Genomic DNA, 17,540 nt, shown 5'->3' with positions numbered 1-17,540 from the left:
GCACACTGGCATATACTTCAGCTATATCCTATATTTCAAGAACATCCATTGATTTCATTTCAGAGGGGATCTAACATCAAAAATTCATTGGTAAAAGCAGCATTACCCTCATTGGTCTCAGGAGTAATAGGGTCACATACCACATGTGGAAAATGTGACATGTGTGCACAGTCACTTACTGGAACTTCTTGGACTAATCCCTGTACAAATATCACATATAAATGGAAATTTGTAAGCAGTTGTGATTCTCAACAAGTAGTATATGTGATACAATGTAACTGCCCTATGTTGTATGTGGGTCGCACATCGCGGCCAGTTAAAATTAGATTAAGAGAACATAGAAGTAGACTAAATACAGGGAATATAGAAGCTCCGAAGGTTAAACACTGCATCACTCAAGGGCACAATTTTGTTGTTCTTAGCACTTTCCAATTTGAAAATGAGAAATGATAGAGAGTAAAAGAGTTTCTTAGACCAAAATTGTGGTTGAAAAAGCAAATAAGTTATTATAAAAAATATATAAAAAGAAGAAAATATTTAAAACCTTTTTTAAAAAAATTTTTTTGTAAAGACAAAAATGGGAAATGAAAACAAAATGAGAAATGAATTAAACTGCTAAGAAATGCGGCAGTGTATCATGGTTTAAACAAAAAGGTGGTTACCCCATGATTGCAATTTAATTGGGCAGCCAAATTGGCGGTAGTACATAAAAGTAAAAGACGCCGGTGGGCGGAAATGTGCACTAGCCCTGGTATGAGGGTACTTTCCACATTTTAAAACCATGAATAGAATAAACGTGAAAGGTCAACAGTCCAGAGGAGAAAATAGGCAAGGTAGAACAACAGCGGGCCAAATTAAAAGGAACTATTACAAAGGCATCAAGTCTATATGTTAGAAAAGGAAACAAATATAAGAGGAAACAAAAACCGATCTGGTTCTCAAAGGAGGTGGCTGAAAAAATAAAGGAAAAAAGAACAGTGTTCAGGAAGGATCCCAAAAAAAGGAAAACAAAGAAGAATACCTGGTGAAACTGAGGGATACAAAGACAGAAATCTGGAAAGCAAATGGTCAAGCAGAAGAAAGGCCTGCCAAAGAAGTAAAGCGAGGTGACAAAACATTTTTCAGATATATTAGAGAAAGAAGGAAGACCCAAAGTGGTATAATGAAATTGAGAGGTGATATGGAATAATGTATAAAGAGAGACAGAAAAATGGCAGAAATATTAAATAAATTCTTTAATTCTGTGTTCACTAAAGAAGACCCATGAGGAGCGTTGCTGGCGGATAAGAGACCATAGATGGGAATGGGATAGAAGCAACTCCATTTACTGAAGAGAACATATGGGAAGAGCTAGGAAAACTGAAATTGGACAAGGCCATAGGGCCAGATGAGGTATATCCTAGAATACTAAGGGAGTTCAAAGATGTGCTGGCAGTTCTGCTAAAATACCTATTCAATAGATCCCTGGATATAGGAGTGGTGCCGCAAGATTGGAGAAGAGTGGTTGGGTCATGCTATACAAGAGTGGTAGCAGAGAGGAGGCTGGAAACTACAGGCCAGTTAGCCTCACTTTGGTGGTGAGAAAATTAATGGAGACTCTGCTGAAGGAAAGGATAGTGAAATTTTTACAATCCAATGGGTTGCTGGACCCAAGACAGCATGGCAGTTGAAATATGTGAATACGTGCAAGGTTATGCATATAGGGAAAAGTAACCCATACTGTAGCTACACGATGTTAGGTTCCATTTTAGAAGTTACCACCCAGGAAAAAGATCTGGGCATCATAGTTGAAATCATCAGCTCAGTTTGCTGTGGCAGTCAAAAAAGCAAACAGGAATTATTAGGAAGGGAATGGCAAATAAAGCGAAGGATTTCATAACGCCTCTATAATCGCTCAATAGTTAGACTGCACCTTGAATACTATGTGCAATTCTGGTCACCACATATCAAAAAAGATATAGTTGCACTGGCGAAAGTACAGAGAAGGGCAACCAAAATGATAAAGGGGAATGGAGCAGCTCCCCTAAATAGACTAAATAGGTTAGGGCTGTTCAGCTTGGAAAATATAGGGCTTTGGGGGTGGCAGTATAATAGAGGTCTACAAAATCATGAAAGGATTTCAATGGGTAAATGTGAAATGGTTATTTACTCTTTTGGATAATACAAGGTCTAGAGGGCACTCCATGAAGTCAGCAAGTAGCACATTTAAAACAAATCAAAGAAAATTCTTTTTCACTCAACGCACAATTAAACTCTGGAATTCATTGCCAGAAGATGTGGTTAAGGCAACTAGTGTAGCTGGGTTTAAAAAAGGGTTGAATAAGTTCCTGGATGAGAAGCCCATAAACTATTAATCAATAGGGAATAACCACTGCTTCTTTTCTGCATTAATAGCTGGGACCTATTTAATATTTGGATACTTTCCAGGTACTTGTAACTTGGACTGGCCACTGCTAGAGACAGGATACTGGGCTTGATGGACACTTGGTCTGACCCAATATGTCATATCTTATGTTCTTATGCTCTGTGTAGGGGAAGGTCCTGTCAGACAAATCTGATTAACTTTTTTTATCGGGTGACAAGAGAACGGGATCAAGGAAGAGTGATTGATGTAACTTTCTTAGATTTCAGCAAAGTTTTCAATACGGTCCCAGATAGGAGACTTGGGTGTGGGCGCTAAAGTGGTGAAATGGATTACTAACTGGTTGACTGCAACCGGCTCTGATGAGAGAACAGTGTTAAGTGGAGTGCCTCAAGAATCAATTTTGGGACTGGTTCTGTTCAATTTCTTTGTGAGTGACATTGTGGAGGGGTTAGAAGGAAAAGTTTGTCTTTTTGAATATGAATCTAAGATCTGCAGCAGAGTAACAGAAGATTTGGCAGTTGCGATTCAATGCCAAGAAGTGCAGAGTCATGCATATGGGTGTGGTAATCCAAAAGAGCTGTATATGTTGTGGGGGCGAAAGACTATCGTGCACAGACTACAAGGGACCTGAGGGTGATTGTGTCTGGTAATGTGAAGGTGGCAAAGCAATATGACAAGGCAGTCGCTAAAGCCAGAAAGATGCTGGGCGGCATAGAGGAATAACCAGTAAGAAAAAGGAGATTATAGTGCCCTTGTACAGGTCCTTGATGAGTCCTCACCTGGAGTACTGTGTTCAATACCGGAGCCCGTATCTCAAAAAGGGCAAGACAGGATGGAGGCAGTCCAAAGAAGGGAGAGCAAAATGGTATGGGGCCAGAGTCATAAGACTTATGAGGAGAGGCTGAAGAATCTAAATATGTATACCCTAGAAGAGAAGAGGTACAAGGGAGATATGGTATAGATCTTCAGATAACTGAAAGGTTTTAATGATGTAGAAACTTCAAACCTTTTCGATTGGAAAGGAAATAGTAGAACTAGGGTCACCATATGAAACTCTAGGGGGGTGGGGGTGGACTCAGAACCAACATCAGGAAATATTTCTTCACAGAGAGGATGGTGGATGCCTAGAATCTCCTCCCAGAAGAGGTGGTAAAGACAAGAACAATAAATGAATTTAAAAGGGCATGGAACAAACACTGAAGATCCCTAAAGGCTTGAAGCTGAAAAAGAAGAAAGGAGTGGTGTAACATTTCTGCATGGGAATAATCTGTACAGAATTACTACCCCTATCAGAATGCATGGGATTAACCTGCACAGAGCGGCAGTTACTATCCCTTACAGTAGGGATGTGAATCGTTTTTTGACAATTTAAAATATCGTCCGATATATTTTAAATCGTCAAAAATCGTTAGGGCCACGATACAATACCAATTCCCCCGATTTATCGTCAAAAAATCGTAAATCGGGGGAAGGGGGAGGGCAGGAAAACCGGCACACTAAAACACCCTAAAACCCACCCCCGACCCTTTAAATTAAATCCCCCACCCTCCCGAACCCCCCCCCAAATGCCTTAAATTACCTGGGGGTCCAGCGGCACACTAAAACACGGCACACTAAAACCCCCTAAAACCCACCCCGACCCTTTAAATTAAATCCCCCACCCTCCCGAACCCCCCCCCCAAATGCCTTAAATTACCTGGGGGTCCGTAGCCTTAAATTACCTCCGTAGCGGCGGTCCGTAGCTAAATCGGGGGAAGGGGGAGAGCAGGAAAACCGGCACACTAAATCGTGTAGTCTTCAGCCGGCGCCATTTTGCAAAATGGCCGCCGCAAAATGGCGGCGGCCATAGACCAAAATGATTCGACGCAGGAGGTCGTTCCGGACCCCCGCTGGACTTTTGGCATGTCTTGTGGGGGTCAGGAGGCCCCCCCAAGCTGGCCAAAAGTTCCTGGGGGTCCAGCGGGGGTCCGGGAGCGATTTCCTGCCGCGAATCGTTTTCCGTACGGAAAATGGCGCCGGCAGGAGATCGACTGCAGGAGGTCATTCAGCGGGGGTCCGGAACCCTCGCTGAACGACCTCCTGCAGTCGATCTCCTGCCGGCACCATTTTCCGTACGGAAAACGATTCGCGGCAGGAAATCGCTCCCGGACCCCCGCTGGACCCCCAGGAACTTTTGGCCAGCTTGGGGGGGCCTCCTGACCCCCACAAGACTTGCCAAAAGTCCAGCGGGGGTCTGGAACGACCTCCTGTGTCGAATCGTTTTGGTCTATGGCCGCCGCCATTTTGCGGCAGCCATTTTGCAAAATGGCGCCGGCTGAAGACTACACGATTTAGTGTGCCGGTTTTCCTGCTCTCCCCCTTCCCCCGATTTAGCTACGGACCGCCGCTACGGAGGTAATTTAAGGCTACGGACCCCAGGTAATTTAAGGCATTGGGGGGGGGGTTCGGGAGGGTGGGGGATTTAATTTAAAGGGTCGGGGTGGATTTTAGGGGGTTTTAGTGTGCCGTGTTTTAGTGTGCCGTGTTTTAGTGTGCCGCTGGACCCCCAGGTAATTTAAGGCATTTGGGGGGGGGGTTCGGGAGGGTGGAGGATTTAATTTAAAGGGTCGGGGGTGGGTTTTAGGGGGTTTTAGTGTGCCGGCTCACGATTTTAACGATTTTCACGATACTTTACACACCCAAACGGCAACAATACAATTCCCTCCCCCTCCCAGCCGAAATTGATCGTTAAGACGATCGAGGACACGATTCACATCTCTATACAGTACACATGGGAGTAACCTGCAACAAGCAGCAGTTACTACCATAAGCAAATTGTTGGGCAGACTGGTGGACCATTGGTTTTAATCTGCCATTATTACTATGTTACTTTGAATATGCATGAGGCATATTTGCATGTACTATCTGTACTGTATGGAAATATATATGTCACATACATATACATTGTGGGTTTCCTGAAAACCAGCCCCTTTTTTATATCTCTTTATTTAGAGATGCAATAATACAAGACATCAAGAAGAGAATAAAACAATAACTGCAACATCCACAAGGGAGTAAACAAATTGCATAATAGAGTGCCATCTCGTGAACAATAGGACAAGGGTATAATAAAAAGAAAAAGCTTAAATTATTGAAGCATTTATGTCAAAAGAAGATAACAGAATGATATATCATTCAGTACATTGTCTCTATTGCCAGTATGCCTTCCATATAATATTGTAGGCCTCCTGTTTGTTGAGAAGAGAGAAGGACATCGTTTCCATTACTGTAATGTCAGCCACCAATGAGCAATTAAAGAGTAAACTTCCAATAGTAGGCGACAGTGATGCAGGCAGCATGTAATAGAAGGGTAGCGAGAGTTTTAGTTTATCCTGCTAACAACTTGGCAAGATAAGGCAGAGTGGACTGGTGGCATATCGGATTGAAGCAAAGTTAGCCGGATAATGCTGATACTTGGTGTTATCCAGCTAATTTATGTGTGTATGTGGAGCTGGATAAATTAAATCTTAAATGATAGTCAAAGCAATGCTGGATACTACCAAGAGTGATACAAATGCTCCTACTGGCTCCTACTGGCTTAGGGGTTTTGTTGTATTTTGGGTGAGGTGAGGGTTAGGGTAGGGGTTCTGAGTAGTAGTAGAGGGAGCAGAGGAAATAGAAGGAGCCCAGATTCCACCTGTTTTTCTCCAAAATGGAGGGAGGGAGGTGGGAAGACTCTTTGGACCACTATGGTGCCATAACTTGTCATCCTTCTTTTAGGGAGGTGGGGGAGTTGTTGGGGACTATACCTAACAGTATTTTTACTGATTTGTGGGTGGAGGTGGAAGACTTGAGCCCATTGGCCCAGTGGGGTTGCTTTAGTATTTAACTGACAGACTATATTTTGAATACAGCCAGTAAAGATTTAAGTTATTGGAGATACGTACCCGGATAACTATTCAAATATAGCTGGTTAGATTTATCTGGGTAACTTTTAGTGGGAGACTTGTCTCGCTGAATATCCGTGACAAATTATCCAGTTAACATTTTCCAGATAATATGTCTACTCACTGACTTACTGAATATGAAGCTCAGAAAGATACACTATCAAAATTATTTGTGAAGACTATATTAGAGTTTCTTCTTCAAAGACGAGATATCAGATCAAGTGTGAGAACATTAACAGGTAGATTTTAAAAGCCCTGCACGCGCCAGTAGTGGGAGACATATGCATAAGTTGGGCCAGCACACGCCAAGTGGATTTTATAAGCTGCCCAAGTGAAGAGTTTATAAAAAGGGACAGAGTGTAGGTGTGGTCTGGGCATGGGCGTTTTGGGGCTTAGCCAAAAAATGTGCGCGCAAATACTTACGCGCACAGGCATGCACCGGGGTCCCCTGCCGTGTAAATTTACTTCTGCTTTGGAGGACATGTAAGTAAAATTTTAGGCTAGGCAGTGGGGTTTTAAGGGTCAGGGCTAACAGGGGGTAAGGGTGAATATAAAATTATGGGGGGTTTGGAATTGCTATCTTTAAACTAGGAGAACTGGGAATGAACTAGGAAAACACAGCATGGCATCAGCACGCTTACCCTTTAAACTTCCCCCCACTTTCGTAGTAGAGACGGCATGTGCACACAGGTGCGTGCATCCATATAAAATTGTGCACACATGTACACACGGTCAGCCTGTTTTATTAATATGCGCATAAAGGCGCGTATGTTATAAAATAGATGTCTCTGGATGTGAGCCGGGATACGTGCGTACACGTGCGCCTGTGCATTTGTTTCAAAGTTACTGTCTAAGAGTGAATAGTGATGACACTGCAGTAGATACATGATATATTCATGATAAAGACTTTTCATCCTACACAAATGTTGTCAGATTTTTGAAGCTCATTTCTTCACCGTGGGATTTAAATCTAGCTTTGAACTCTTTAATGTATCGTCCTTTGAATCTTAGTTTTTACAAATTTTTATTTTTTAACTATTAATTTTATTTTCTAGGTTGCTATATATTCAACAAGATTTGTGTATTAACCCCTTTCCAGTCCACTCTGAACATATTCGTCAGTGAGCCTATTGTATTGTGTTTTCTCATCCTGAAAGGGGTGTTAAGAGCTCTCTCTTCAATGTCTTTATTTACATATTATTTTTCAAGACAGAGCAGTGTGACATTGTTCTATACTTGTTCCAAAAATTAATTCTGCTTTTTTAATTAATAATGAGATTGTCTTAGCAATCCTGTTTCCTAATCTTATTTTGTCCAAAGAGAAGGAGCTTAATTTTTTAGAGGTAGGAAACCTTTGGTTTCCTTCACTAAGGGCCTCATTTTCCAAGCCGCTCGCACGCGATAAGGGACCTTTCGCACGCGAAAAGTCCCTTATCGCGTGCGATACCAGGATGGGGGCGGAGTCGGCCCCGGAAGAGGAGGAGTTGGGGCGTCACCGGGGCCGGCTCTGCGCCGACACCGCGGACAGCGAAAAGGAAGGTACCTTTTCGCTGCCTATTTCGCTCCCAATAGCTACACCTCCTATGGTGGCGCTATTGGGTGCGAACCCGGCAGTGATCGCACCGCGACAGTGCGATCGCTGCCGGCTAGCGCAGGCACGCCCCCCGTTTGGCCCCCCCGCCCCTCATCTTCTATAGTATCGCAGGCCTGTGATACTTTAGAAAATGAGGCCCTAAAAGGCATATTCCATTTGAATGGGGAGGTTCTATGTAGAAATCACTGTGCACTGATTTTGTTTCATTTAATTTTCATTTTGGGTCATTAAATATCATTTTTATAATGGTTCAGGAGGTATTTATTTCAGATTTTCCTAATTTCGGAGTTAGTGTGCACTAATGGGGCTTAGTGCATACCAACTCCATGTTAGTGCGCACTAAGTCCCGTTAGAGCACACTAACCAGTTTTCCTAATTTTGGGCTTAGTGCGCACTAATATGAAATTTCATCAATTTCTTTTTCATTTCGGGGGCTCCCAAAACATGACAAAATAGACATTTTCATTGCCATTCTCTATTTCATTGAAAATGAATGCACATCCCTAGAAATCAGTAAAGAGAAGTTTAGGTTTACTCCCCCATGTGGGAACTGCAGATGGTATGCCCTAGCTGCTCATCATCCCAGAGTACCATCTATCCTTGTGGATTTTTAGTTCAGATTTTGTTCAGCAGGTTGTGGATTTTTGGTTCAGCTCCTGCCTCTTCATTTTTCCTTATTTATGGCAAAGGAGTAAGGAAGTTCCCATTCAGGGGTCAGCCTCCCGTTGGTCTACCAGCCTTTAGCCTTGCTTTTGACTCTCAAGTAAAGTTTTGGAGAATCCCCCTTTTGTAGTGGATTGGGGTGTCCCTGTATTCAAGGCTGGATTTTGGGTAAAGATGACCTGCAGTGTGCTATTGCTCCTTTTAAGGATAGATCTGACAGTGACCTGATGCAGAGGAGTTTCAACTTTGAATTAACTGTCTCTTTGCCATATCTCCTCTGTTTTGAGTCAAGGAAGTTTTATTCCTCTTTTCCTGCTTCTAGCTTGATTTTTCCCCTTTTTGAATTTAAAGACTATTTTTTGTTCCACTGGGAACTGATGACTCTTGGTACCCAGGACTCAGTAACCAAACCATTGTGAGAGTGGTGTATTTTGCTCTGAAAGAAACAGACATGTAGAGAAATTCATCCGAAAGAAAGGATCTCTGCAAACGGCACAAAGGGAAGGAAACCGGGGGATACAAAGTAAAAGTAACAAGAACTTTGTTGCTGCTATCTTAAGAAGAACATCAGGGAGAGTAAAGTGCCCATCAGGTGTTGACTAAGAAGTTAAAGTATTCAAGATGATTAGGAAGAGTAATAAGCCGTGGACTAAATTCTGATAAAATCTTGGGGCTGTATTCTAACCATCTTCAATGGGAAGAGCTGGGAAAGGAGGATTAAACTAATTTTAATCTGATAATCTGAGGAATTGGGGGGAAGAGGAAATAATTTGAAATAAAGTGCTTCTAGAGAAAAGTAAGGACTTTGTTAAAGAAGTGAAGTCACAGGCTTATTAATCTTTCTGCTGTATTATTTATTGGTTTTATTTGAAATCCAAATTCAGGCAGTAAACATATCGAAATTGAGGCAGTAAATAATCTTCAGATATTGTCTCAACTATCAGTAAAGGTGTTGGAAACCACCCTTCTTCCCATGTGTTGGATGCATAGACTGTGATAGTTATTGGTGCTGTTTACAAGGGACAGAAAGGGCTTATTACAAAAAAGAACCAAGTATAAGAATTGTTCATCCCCAAATGAAGCCTTGGAACTCAAATAATGAATTCTGTCCATAGAGCAAGTGAGATTTTGGAGGAGTTGTGTGCATAAGAGGGTCCATGTCTATTTTTCTATATGTCCCTGGGTGTCAGCTAAAGGATCTGTCCCATCCAAGAGTTATATAGATGTTAAGAGAGCTTTAAATTCCATTATTTACGAAGAAAATAGATTTTTTTTTAAAATGTGAACAGTTTAATTTTTATGGAATATGCAAAAAAAGGACAAGCAGCTTTAAAGCCATCAATTGTTGGATTAGACATACTGCATTTAAAACATATAAAAGATCACAAAAGTCTTTCCCTTAGTTTATTGAGTCTCATTCAAAAATATTGTTAGCTACCTTCAATGCAGAAAACCATAAGAGTCTGCAGAATGAATATGCAAAGCTGTAGTGTGATGTCAAATACATCTGAGCATGTGAAGTTTGGAAGAAGGGTCCTTCAAGCTGCAATCAACCTATTCTTTGTTGCAGAATGTGTGAGAGTGAAATGGAATAGATAATTTGTCTTACCATCAATTACTATTCCATTAACTCTTATGCAGATTCCTAAATTGGATTATTGATCAGGTCAGTTGCTGCATACTTTGGTGTAGTCAGCTATATGAATGGATAGATACAGTGTTGTAATAATTAATTTTATTTTCTTTGAGGGTTGTTTTTTTTTTTTTCATACTACACTGCAAATTAAGTACCTTTAGCTATGTAGGAATCCCTGATTAGCCTGTCACTGGACAGCTGAATTTGTCAACAGGAAGAAAAATCTTGAGCCCTGATGTGGGTGGAGCCTTGCTCTCATGATCTAAGATCTGTATATAAGCTTTGGTACAGACTGTGTGAGAGTGAATGGAATAAGAAATGATGGTAGTTTCCCTAGCTTTGCAATATGGTTTCTATTGTATAGAAGTTGTAGATCGTGTTGAGCCTGTGGGATGGGGCAATTCATCAATTGTAAGTAAATAAATAAGTAAATTGAATTAATTAATTTTAAAATAAACCAGATTAATCGTAGTGTTAATTTAAAAACAAGTCATCATAACATTCTTAGAAGGTGAGGCTTATAACATGGCTGCTGGGCCACATTTCTCCCAAGCATCTCACTAAGAGTATTGGTTTGTAAAGGAGAATGTTGGAGAGCTAGAAAAGGAGATCAAGGTCAGCCTTAAGTTTCCTGCAAGGTCCACTGATTAGTCAGATAAAGATAATAGGGTAAATGAGAGAGTAGTTTGAAAAAGAGGGCAGGCAGAGATGCTTTGGCAGTCTGGTTTGGAATTTTTTTATCCTCCCCATTGTTTTTTTTTTTCCCCCTGTGATAATTATTGAAGTGAAAGGGTCATGTTGTTTTCTTGTTGCAGTGGAAATTATTATTTTTGTAGAAGCTAGCAGGCATATTTGAGATCTCAGTTCACTGAAATGGAGGTATCATAGATAATCTAAGAAGTGAATAAACTGGTCGACCTTAGACTTTGTGGCAGAGGGAGACTGGCAGTGAGCAACAGAAGTTTGTGTGTCTAGACTCTAGAATGAAATGAAGTTGCATTTTTCTTTCTGCCGACCTGTGGAAAACTCCAGTCACAAATCCAACTCCAACTGACATTATTACAAAGTACCCAACCTTCAGTAATCAATATGTAGTAAGCAGTAAAGCAATGAATGGGGAAGATGCAGAATTAGCATGATGGCTAGAGCCCCATCAATAATGTCCAAGTAGCTCTATATTGGCAATTAAGATAATGATGATTTATATACATCAGTGTGAGCTATTTTTCAATTCAGAAAACTGTATCTTTTGATTCATGAAAAAAAGATTGGGATATTTTATTTTCATTTGTTTGCTAAAACGTGTGCATGCAGACAGGGACCTGGGAAACAAAGTAAGTTTTTGGACACCTAGGGACCAGTTCCTAGTTGGATATCAATGAGTTTTATGGTCTCAGACATAGTCCATACCAAGCATTTATTCACTTCTAATATTATTTTCACTCACAGACCCTTCTGCTCTTGAATGTTTTAATACAATTGAAATCTGGCTTTGATCCCTGTTCTTTTCACACTGCAAGTACAGATGACAAAATTGTTTTGAGTAGTTAAAACACCGGTGGATTGTGGGGAACTGCAGAAGGACCTTATAAGACTAGAAGATTGGGCTTTTAAATGGCAGATGCAATTTAATGTGGACAAGTGCAAAATAATGCATGCAGGGAAAAATAATCCCAGCTACAAGTGCATGATGTTAGGTTCTGAGTTAGGCATCGCTATGCAGGAAAAGGACCTCAGAGTTCCTGGGCACAATACCTTGAAACCTGTGGCTCAGTGTGCAGTGGTGGTCAAAATGACAAATAGAATGTTAGGAATTATTTGGAAAGGAATTGAGGACAAAACAGAGACTATCATAATGCCTTTGTATAACTCCAAGGTGTTGCGGTCTCCGCCGCTTCCCCTCTGCTAGGACTGAACGGTGCCTACCTTCGCCGCTGGAAACGCCGCGTTCCGCGTGGCTGGGACCCCGGCGGCGCTGCCTGCTCCACGTGGTGGCCGCCATTGCTTGCCCGTCTCTCCGCTGCCTCACACGCGCCCACTTTGTGCACACAGCTCCCGGAAGTCTGGCCCCGCCTGCGCTGATGACGTCACGCCCTAAGGCCGATATATCCGGCGTCCGGACTCCTTCTCTTTGCCTTGCAATGAGGTTCACTACTGCCTAGTAGTTCTGAGTTGCGCATCGTCTGTTCGTTGTTCCTGTCTTTGACCCTTGGACTGCTTTTGACTCGCTTCTGCCTGCCGCCTGCCTCTGACCGTGGTTCGTTCCCGACTTCGCTTCTGTCTGCTGCCTGCCTCCGACCCCGGCTTGTTCTCGACCTTGTTCCAGCCTACAGCCTGCTACAGACTCCGTTCCAGTCTACAGCCTGCTTCAGTTCCAACCTGCTACAGACTTTGTTCCAGTCCACAGCCTGCTTCAGTTCCAGCCGGCTACAGACTCCGTTCCAGTCTATAGCCTGCTTCAGTTCCAGCTTACTACAGACTCTGCCTCAGTATCCGGTTAGCTACAGACTCCGCTGCCGCCCGCTGTCCTGCCATCAGCTGGCCCTCGGCCTGTACAGCCGATTCTCGGACTACCAAATACCTTTGGACTTCCTTTGCTACAGCTCCGGCCTAAGGACATCCCTGCCACTGGACATTCAGCCTATTTACCAAGTCCCAAGGTTCCAGGACCCTACGGGCTCCTCCTGGGTGGTTTCTGGTTCCCGGGTGAACACCGCCAGCCTGTGGCTCCGCCTCCTGGCCTACCCTGTCATCCTAGGTGGGCCGGCCCAAGGGTCCACTACCTCGCCTGCAGTGTCAGACTGCAACACAAGGTGCAACTGTACCTTATTGTGTTCAATTCTGGTCACCCCCATCTTAAAAAAGGCAGTGGACAAATGAAAGGTATGGAAAAGGGCAACAAAAAATGATAAAGGGGGCAGAAAAGCTCCCTTATGGAGAAAGGCTAAATGAATTAGGACTCTTCATCTTGGAGAAGAGACGACTGAGAGGGGATATGATTGAGATTTATAAAATGAGTGGGATACAAACAGCACTAGGACTAGGGGTCATGCCATGAAACTAGCAACCGGCAGATTTAAAACAAATCATAGGAAACATTTTTGCACTCAGTACAGAATTAAGCTATGGAATCAGTTGTTGGAGGATGTGATCATGGTAATTAGCATTGTGTGGCTCAAAAGAGGGTTAGACAAGTTCCTGAAAGAAAAGTCCATAAACAGTTATTAGCCAGGTAGACTTAGGAAAGCCAGTGCTTATCGCTGGGAATGAGATACAAGAAATAGATCAACTCTTTGTGATCTGACAAGTACTTATGACTCAGACTTTTCACAGTGGGAGATAGGATGCTAGGCTCAATGGACCTTGGTCTTGACCCAGCATGGCATGTCTTATGTTCTTACAGGATTTAAAGTGAAATAGCTTCTGTGTATGTTCAAACTTGAATGTATAATTCTCTACAAAACTCCATATATGTATATGTAATATAGCATTAGTGACTCTTGCAATAACTAATTTAGGAATTAACTTGCTTCTTGTATTAGTTATTTTACGATGAAGGTGGAACTTGCTCTCCAGTTTCCCTCTAGTGTAAACACAAGCACATTCACTGCTGGATTGGAGGTGTGTGTGAAAGCTTGGTTTACTGTGACTGGTTGTCTTTGATCAAGATCATTTTAAGAATGAACTAGCAGGAGTGTTTAAGCAATAATCCTCTCAGGAGTCAGGACAGGGCATTAAGTGGCAGCAGATGCCTTCGCCAGAGGGAAATAATGCTCTTATAAGCTAAAATAAATTTTTTTTAAGTTGGTTGTCTGTCTTGATGTTTTTTTAAAAGAAAAGAAACAGTTGAGATGAACATTCAGAACAGTCACTGAAATGGGGCATTTCTGGGACATTTGTGACCTGTATTCCAGCTTTTCACATCACGGGAAATCTAATTGGGCATTCTGGTCTTTCACTGCTGCTTAGTACTGAAGTGCATTGAGTTTGCTATATGGGGGTGTTAATGTGATTAGCATCTACCTACCTATGACTTTTGTCCATGGTAATTCCTCACTTTTATGAGTGCATAATATGCTAAAAGCATGCTTGTGTCCAATGTGATGTCATTAAAAAAAAACATGAAAAAATAAACATTATTGCTAAAGTTTGCATGATTTTTTTTTCTTGCAGTCCTTCTGGAAAAATCACTGGCCCTATTAAATAAAAGCCGGACGCTTACTGAATTTATAGAAGAGTTTAAATCAGACTGGCCAGTTGCAAACCCAGAGATAATTCAGGGTGCCCACTGCAGCTGTTTGAAAATTGACAGTCTGCTAGAACTGCTACAAGACAGGAGAAGGCAGCTGGATAAGCGTCTCAAACACCAGCGTCAAGAACTAGAGCAGTTTCTGCACATTTATCAGTGGCACCAGAAAGAAGACCAGGTAAGGCACATATGGATGTATCCGAACCATCTTTTACTATAACAAGTCATGGCTAGTTGTGGCAGTGCCATGGCACATGATCTTGTTGGTTTTGAATGGGAAATAAAGGCTGCATGCAATGCATTTCACATATACTGTGATCATTAGGGATGTGAATCGTTTTTGAACGATTAAAATTATCGTCAGATAATTTTAAAATCATCCAAAATCATTAGATACGCGATACAATACAAAAGCCCCCGATTTATCGTCAGGGGCATTTGTATTGTATCGTTAAATAGGGCGCAGGAAAACCGGCACACCAAAAAAACCCTAAAACCCACCCGAACCTTTAAAACAAATCCCCCACCCTCCCGAACCACCCCAAAATGTTTTAAATTACCTGGGGTCCAGTGGGGGGGGGGGGGGGGGGTGTGTCCCGACGCGATATCCTCCCGCTCTCTGGCCACCGCTGAGTTGAGAAATGGCGCCGGTGGCCCTTTGCCCTTATCATGTGACAGGGCAAAGGTAGCGCCGGGGCCATTTTGTTTCCTGGCTCCCGACGTCACGCGTGCGGGAGATCGCCCCCGGACTCCTGCTGGACCCCCAGGGACTTTTGGCCAGCTTGGGGGGCACCTCCTGACCCCCACAAGACTTGCCAAAAGTCCAGCGGGGGTCCAGGAGCGACCTCCTGCACACAGGCCGTATTGCCAATCTTCAAAATGGCGCCAGCGCTACCTTTGCCCTCACTATGTCATACTTCCGCCTCCCCTCACCTTCCCCTACCTAACCCACCCCCCCGGCCCTATCTAAACCGCCCCCTACCTTTGTTGGCAGATTTACGACTGCCGAAAGCGGGGTAGACTTTATAAATTTACGCAAGCACATACTTTTGTTCATGTACCAGGTGCGAACAAAAGTATGCTGGATTTTATAAGATACGCGCGTAGCCGCGCGTATCTTATAAAATCTGGGGTCGGCGCGCGCAAGGGGGTGCACATTTGTGCAACTTGCACGCGCCGAGCCCAGCGCGCGCTGCCTGTTCCCTCCAAGGCTGCTCCGAAATCGGCGCGGCCTCGGAGGGAACATTCTTTCCACCCCCTCGCACCTTCCCCTACTTAACCCACCCCCCTGGCCCTATCTAAACCCCCCCCTTACCTTTGTTGGCAGATTTATTTATTTATTTATTTATTTATTTTTATTTAAAATCTTTTCTATACCGTCGTTAAGCTAGTTGCCGTCACAACGGTTCACAATAAGGCACATAATTTCAAACTTAAATGTGTTGAATTATATTAACTAAACAGGTGCCATCAAATACTGTAACATAGTTTCATATTAAATATTACTTAGTGGTTGTGATAAGTCATGTCTACTTTAAGTATATCGGCTATAAGATAAATTAACACTTAAGTCTGGTCCTCTGTTGTTGCAATCTAATAGAGGTAAAGTAAAATAAAATATATACACACACACACACACCATTCGAGTAAGCTGATGTGTGTGTGTGGGAGTTCTTCGGACTGCATCATACAATTCCCTGGATTCTACTCTTCATTCCCTTTGTGGTATGCTTGCTTAAATAGCCATGTTTTTAAACTTTTTTTGAATGCTTTGATGTCTCTTTGTGTTCTGATTTCTAAAGGCATTGTATTCCATCTTATAGGTCCTGCCAGAGATAGGGCCCTATCCCTTACTTGCGTTAGTCTGGCTGTTTTTACTGAGGGAATAGTTAGTAGGGCTTTGTTTGCTGATCTCAAGTTTCTATTAGGGACGTGTACGTGAAGGGCTGTGTTCAGCCATTCTGCCTTTTCGTCGTGTATTAGTTTATGTATGGTGCAAAGAGTCTTGTATTGAATTCTTTGTTCAATGGGTAGCCTGCCAAAAGCAGGTGTAAATCTGCGCGCGCCAGCGGGCTGCTGGCGCGCCATCACCGACCCAGGGGCTGGTCCGGAGGCCTTGACCACGCCCCCGGTCCGGCGCCACGCCCCCGGTCCCTCCCTGGATATGCCCCTGGACACGCCCCTCCCCCACCCCTTTTACGAAGCCCCGGGACTTACGTGCGTCCCGGGGCTGTGCGCGCACCGGTAGCCTATGCAAAATAGGTGCGCCGGCGCGCGAGTGCCCTGCGCGTGTAAATCCAGCCGGATTTACGTGCGTAGGGCTTTTAAAATCCGGCCCAGCAGGTGTAAATCTGCGCGCGCCAGCGGGGTGCTGGCGCGCCATCACCCAACCCAGGGGCTGGTCCGGAGGCTTCGACCAAGCCCCCTGGCCGGCACCACGCCCCCAGTCCCACCCCGAACCGCCCCCTGACCCTGGACATGCCCCCTCCCCGTCCCTTTATGAAGCCCCGGGACTTACGCGCGCCCTGGGCTGTGCGCGCGCTGGCAGCCTATGCAAAATAGGCACGCCGGCACGCGAGTGCCCTGCGCGCGTAAATCCAGCCGGATTTACGCGCGCAGGGCTTTTAAAATCCGGCCCTTGGTGTTCAAGATACTATCTGACCAGTTTCTTTGCAATGCTTTTGTTCTTTTTTGAAGGAAAGACCACTAAAGATCAGACTTGGGGGGGGGGGGGGTTTGCTCCTCAGCAAAGTCCCTGGAATGTGGGGTCCCACATAGCTCTGCTATGGCCACTATTCTTTTTAACATCAATGCGGGTCTACTGGGTAAACATACTTACAGCTTTTAATTAAATATAGTTCTTACGTTGATGATTCCAACTCCATGGCCCACTTGGTGAAAACCATTAATATTCAGTTGAAAAAAACTGGCTTCTTGTATTCAGGCTATTAGACAGTTGTCAGGATTTTATCTGCATTTGGCAAGTTTTCAAAGGCACACTTATTTTCTTCTGCCTTTACATAGCTTCCAGAATAAACTTGTATTGTATTCCTGATCATCCTTAGTGATCACTATGTTCTCTAATTCATTTGATTTTAGCTATTATT

The 17,540-nt window shown here is 43.4% G+C and overlaps 1 protein-coding gene across 3 annotated transcripts in view; it reads left to right on the top strand.

The window, feature by feature from the left end:
* The window catches only part of CCDC141 (coiled-coil domain containing 141), a 324,021-nt gene that overhangs the window by 115,340 nt on the left and 191,141 nt on the right, over positions 1-17,540 (top strand). For all 3 annotated transcript variants that reach the window (XM_029605900.1, XM_029605899.1, XM_029605902.1), the window contains exon 5: positions 14,358-14,611. In XM_029605900.1, coding sequence (XP_029461760.1) covers positions 14,358-14,611 — 254 coding nt within the window. The remainder of the gene's footprint in view (positions 1-14,357; positions 14,612-17,540) is intronic.

Source organism: Rhinatrema bivittatum, chromosome 6, assembly GCF_901001135.1.
Source record: "Rhinatrema bivittatum chromosome 6, aRhiBiv1.1, whole genome shotgun sequence".
Taxonomy (NCBI): Eukaryota; Metazoa; Chordata; class Amphibia; order Gymnophiona; family Rhinatrematidae; genus Rhinatrema; species Rhinatrema bivittatum.
The sequence above is the reverse complement of the archived record's forward strand: the minus strand, read 5'-3'. Positions and strand labels throughout refer to the sequence as shown.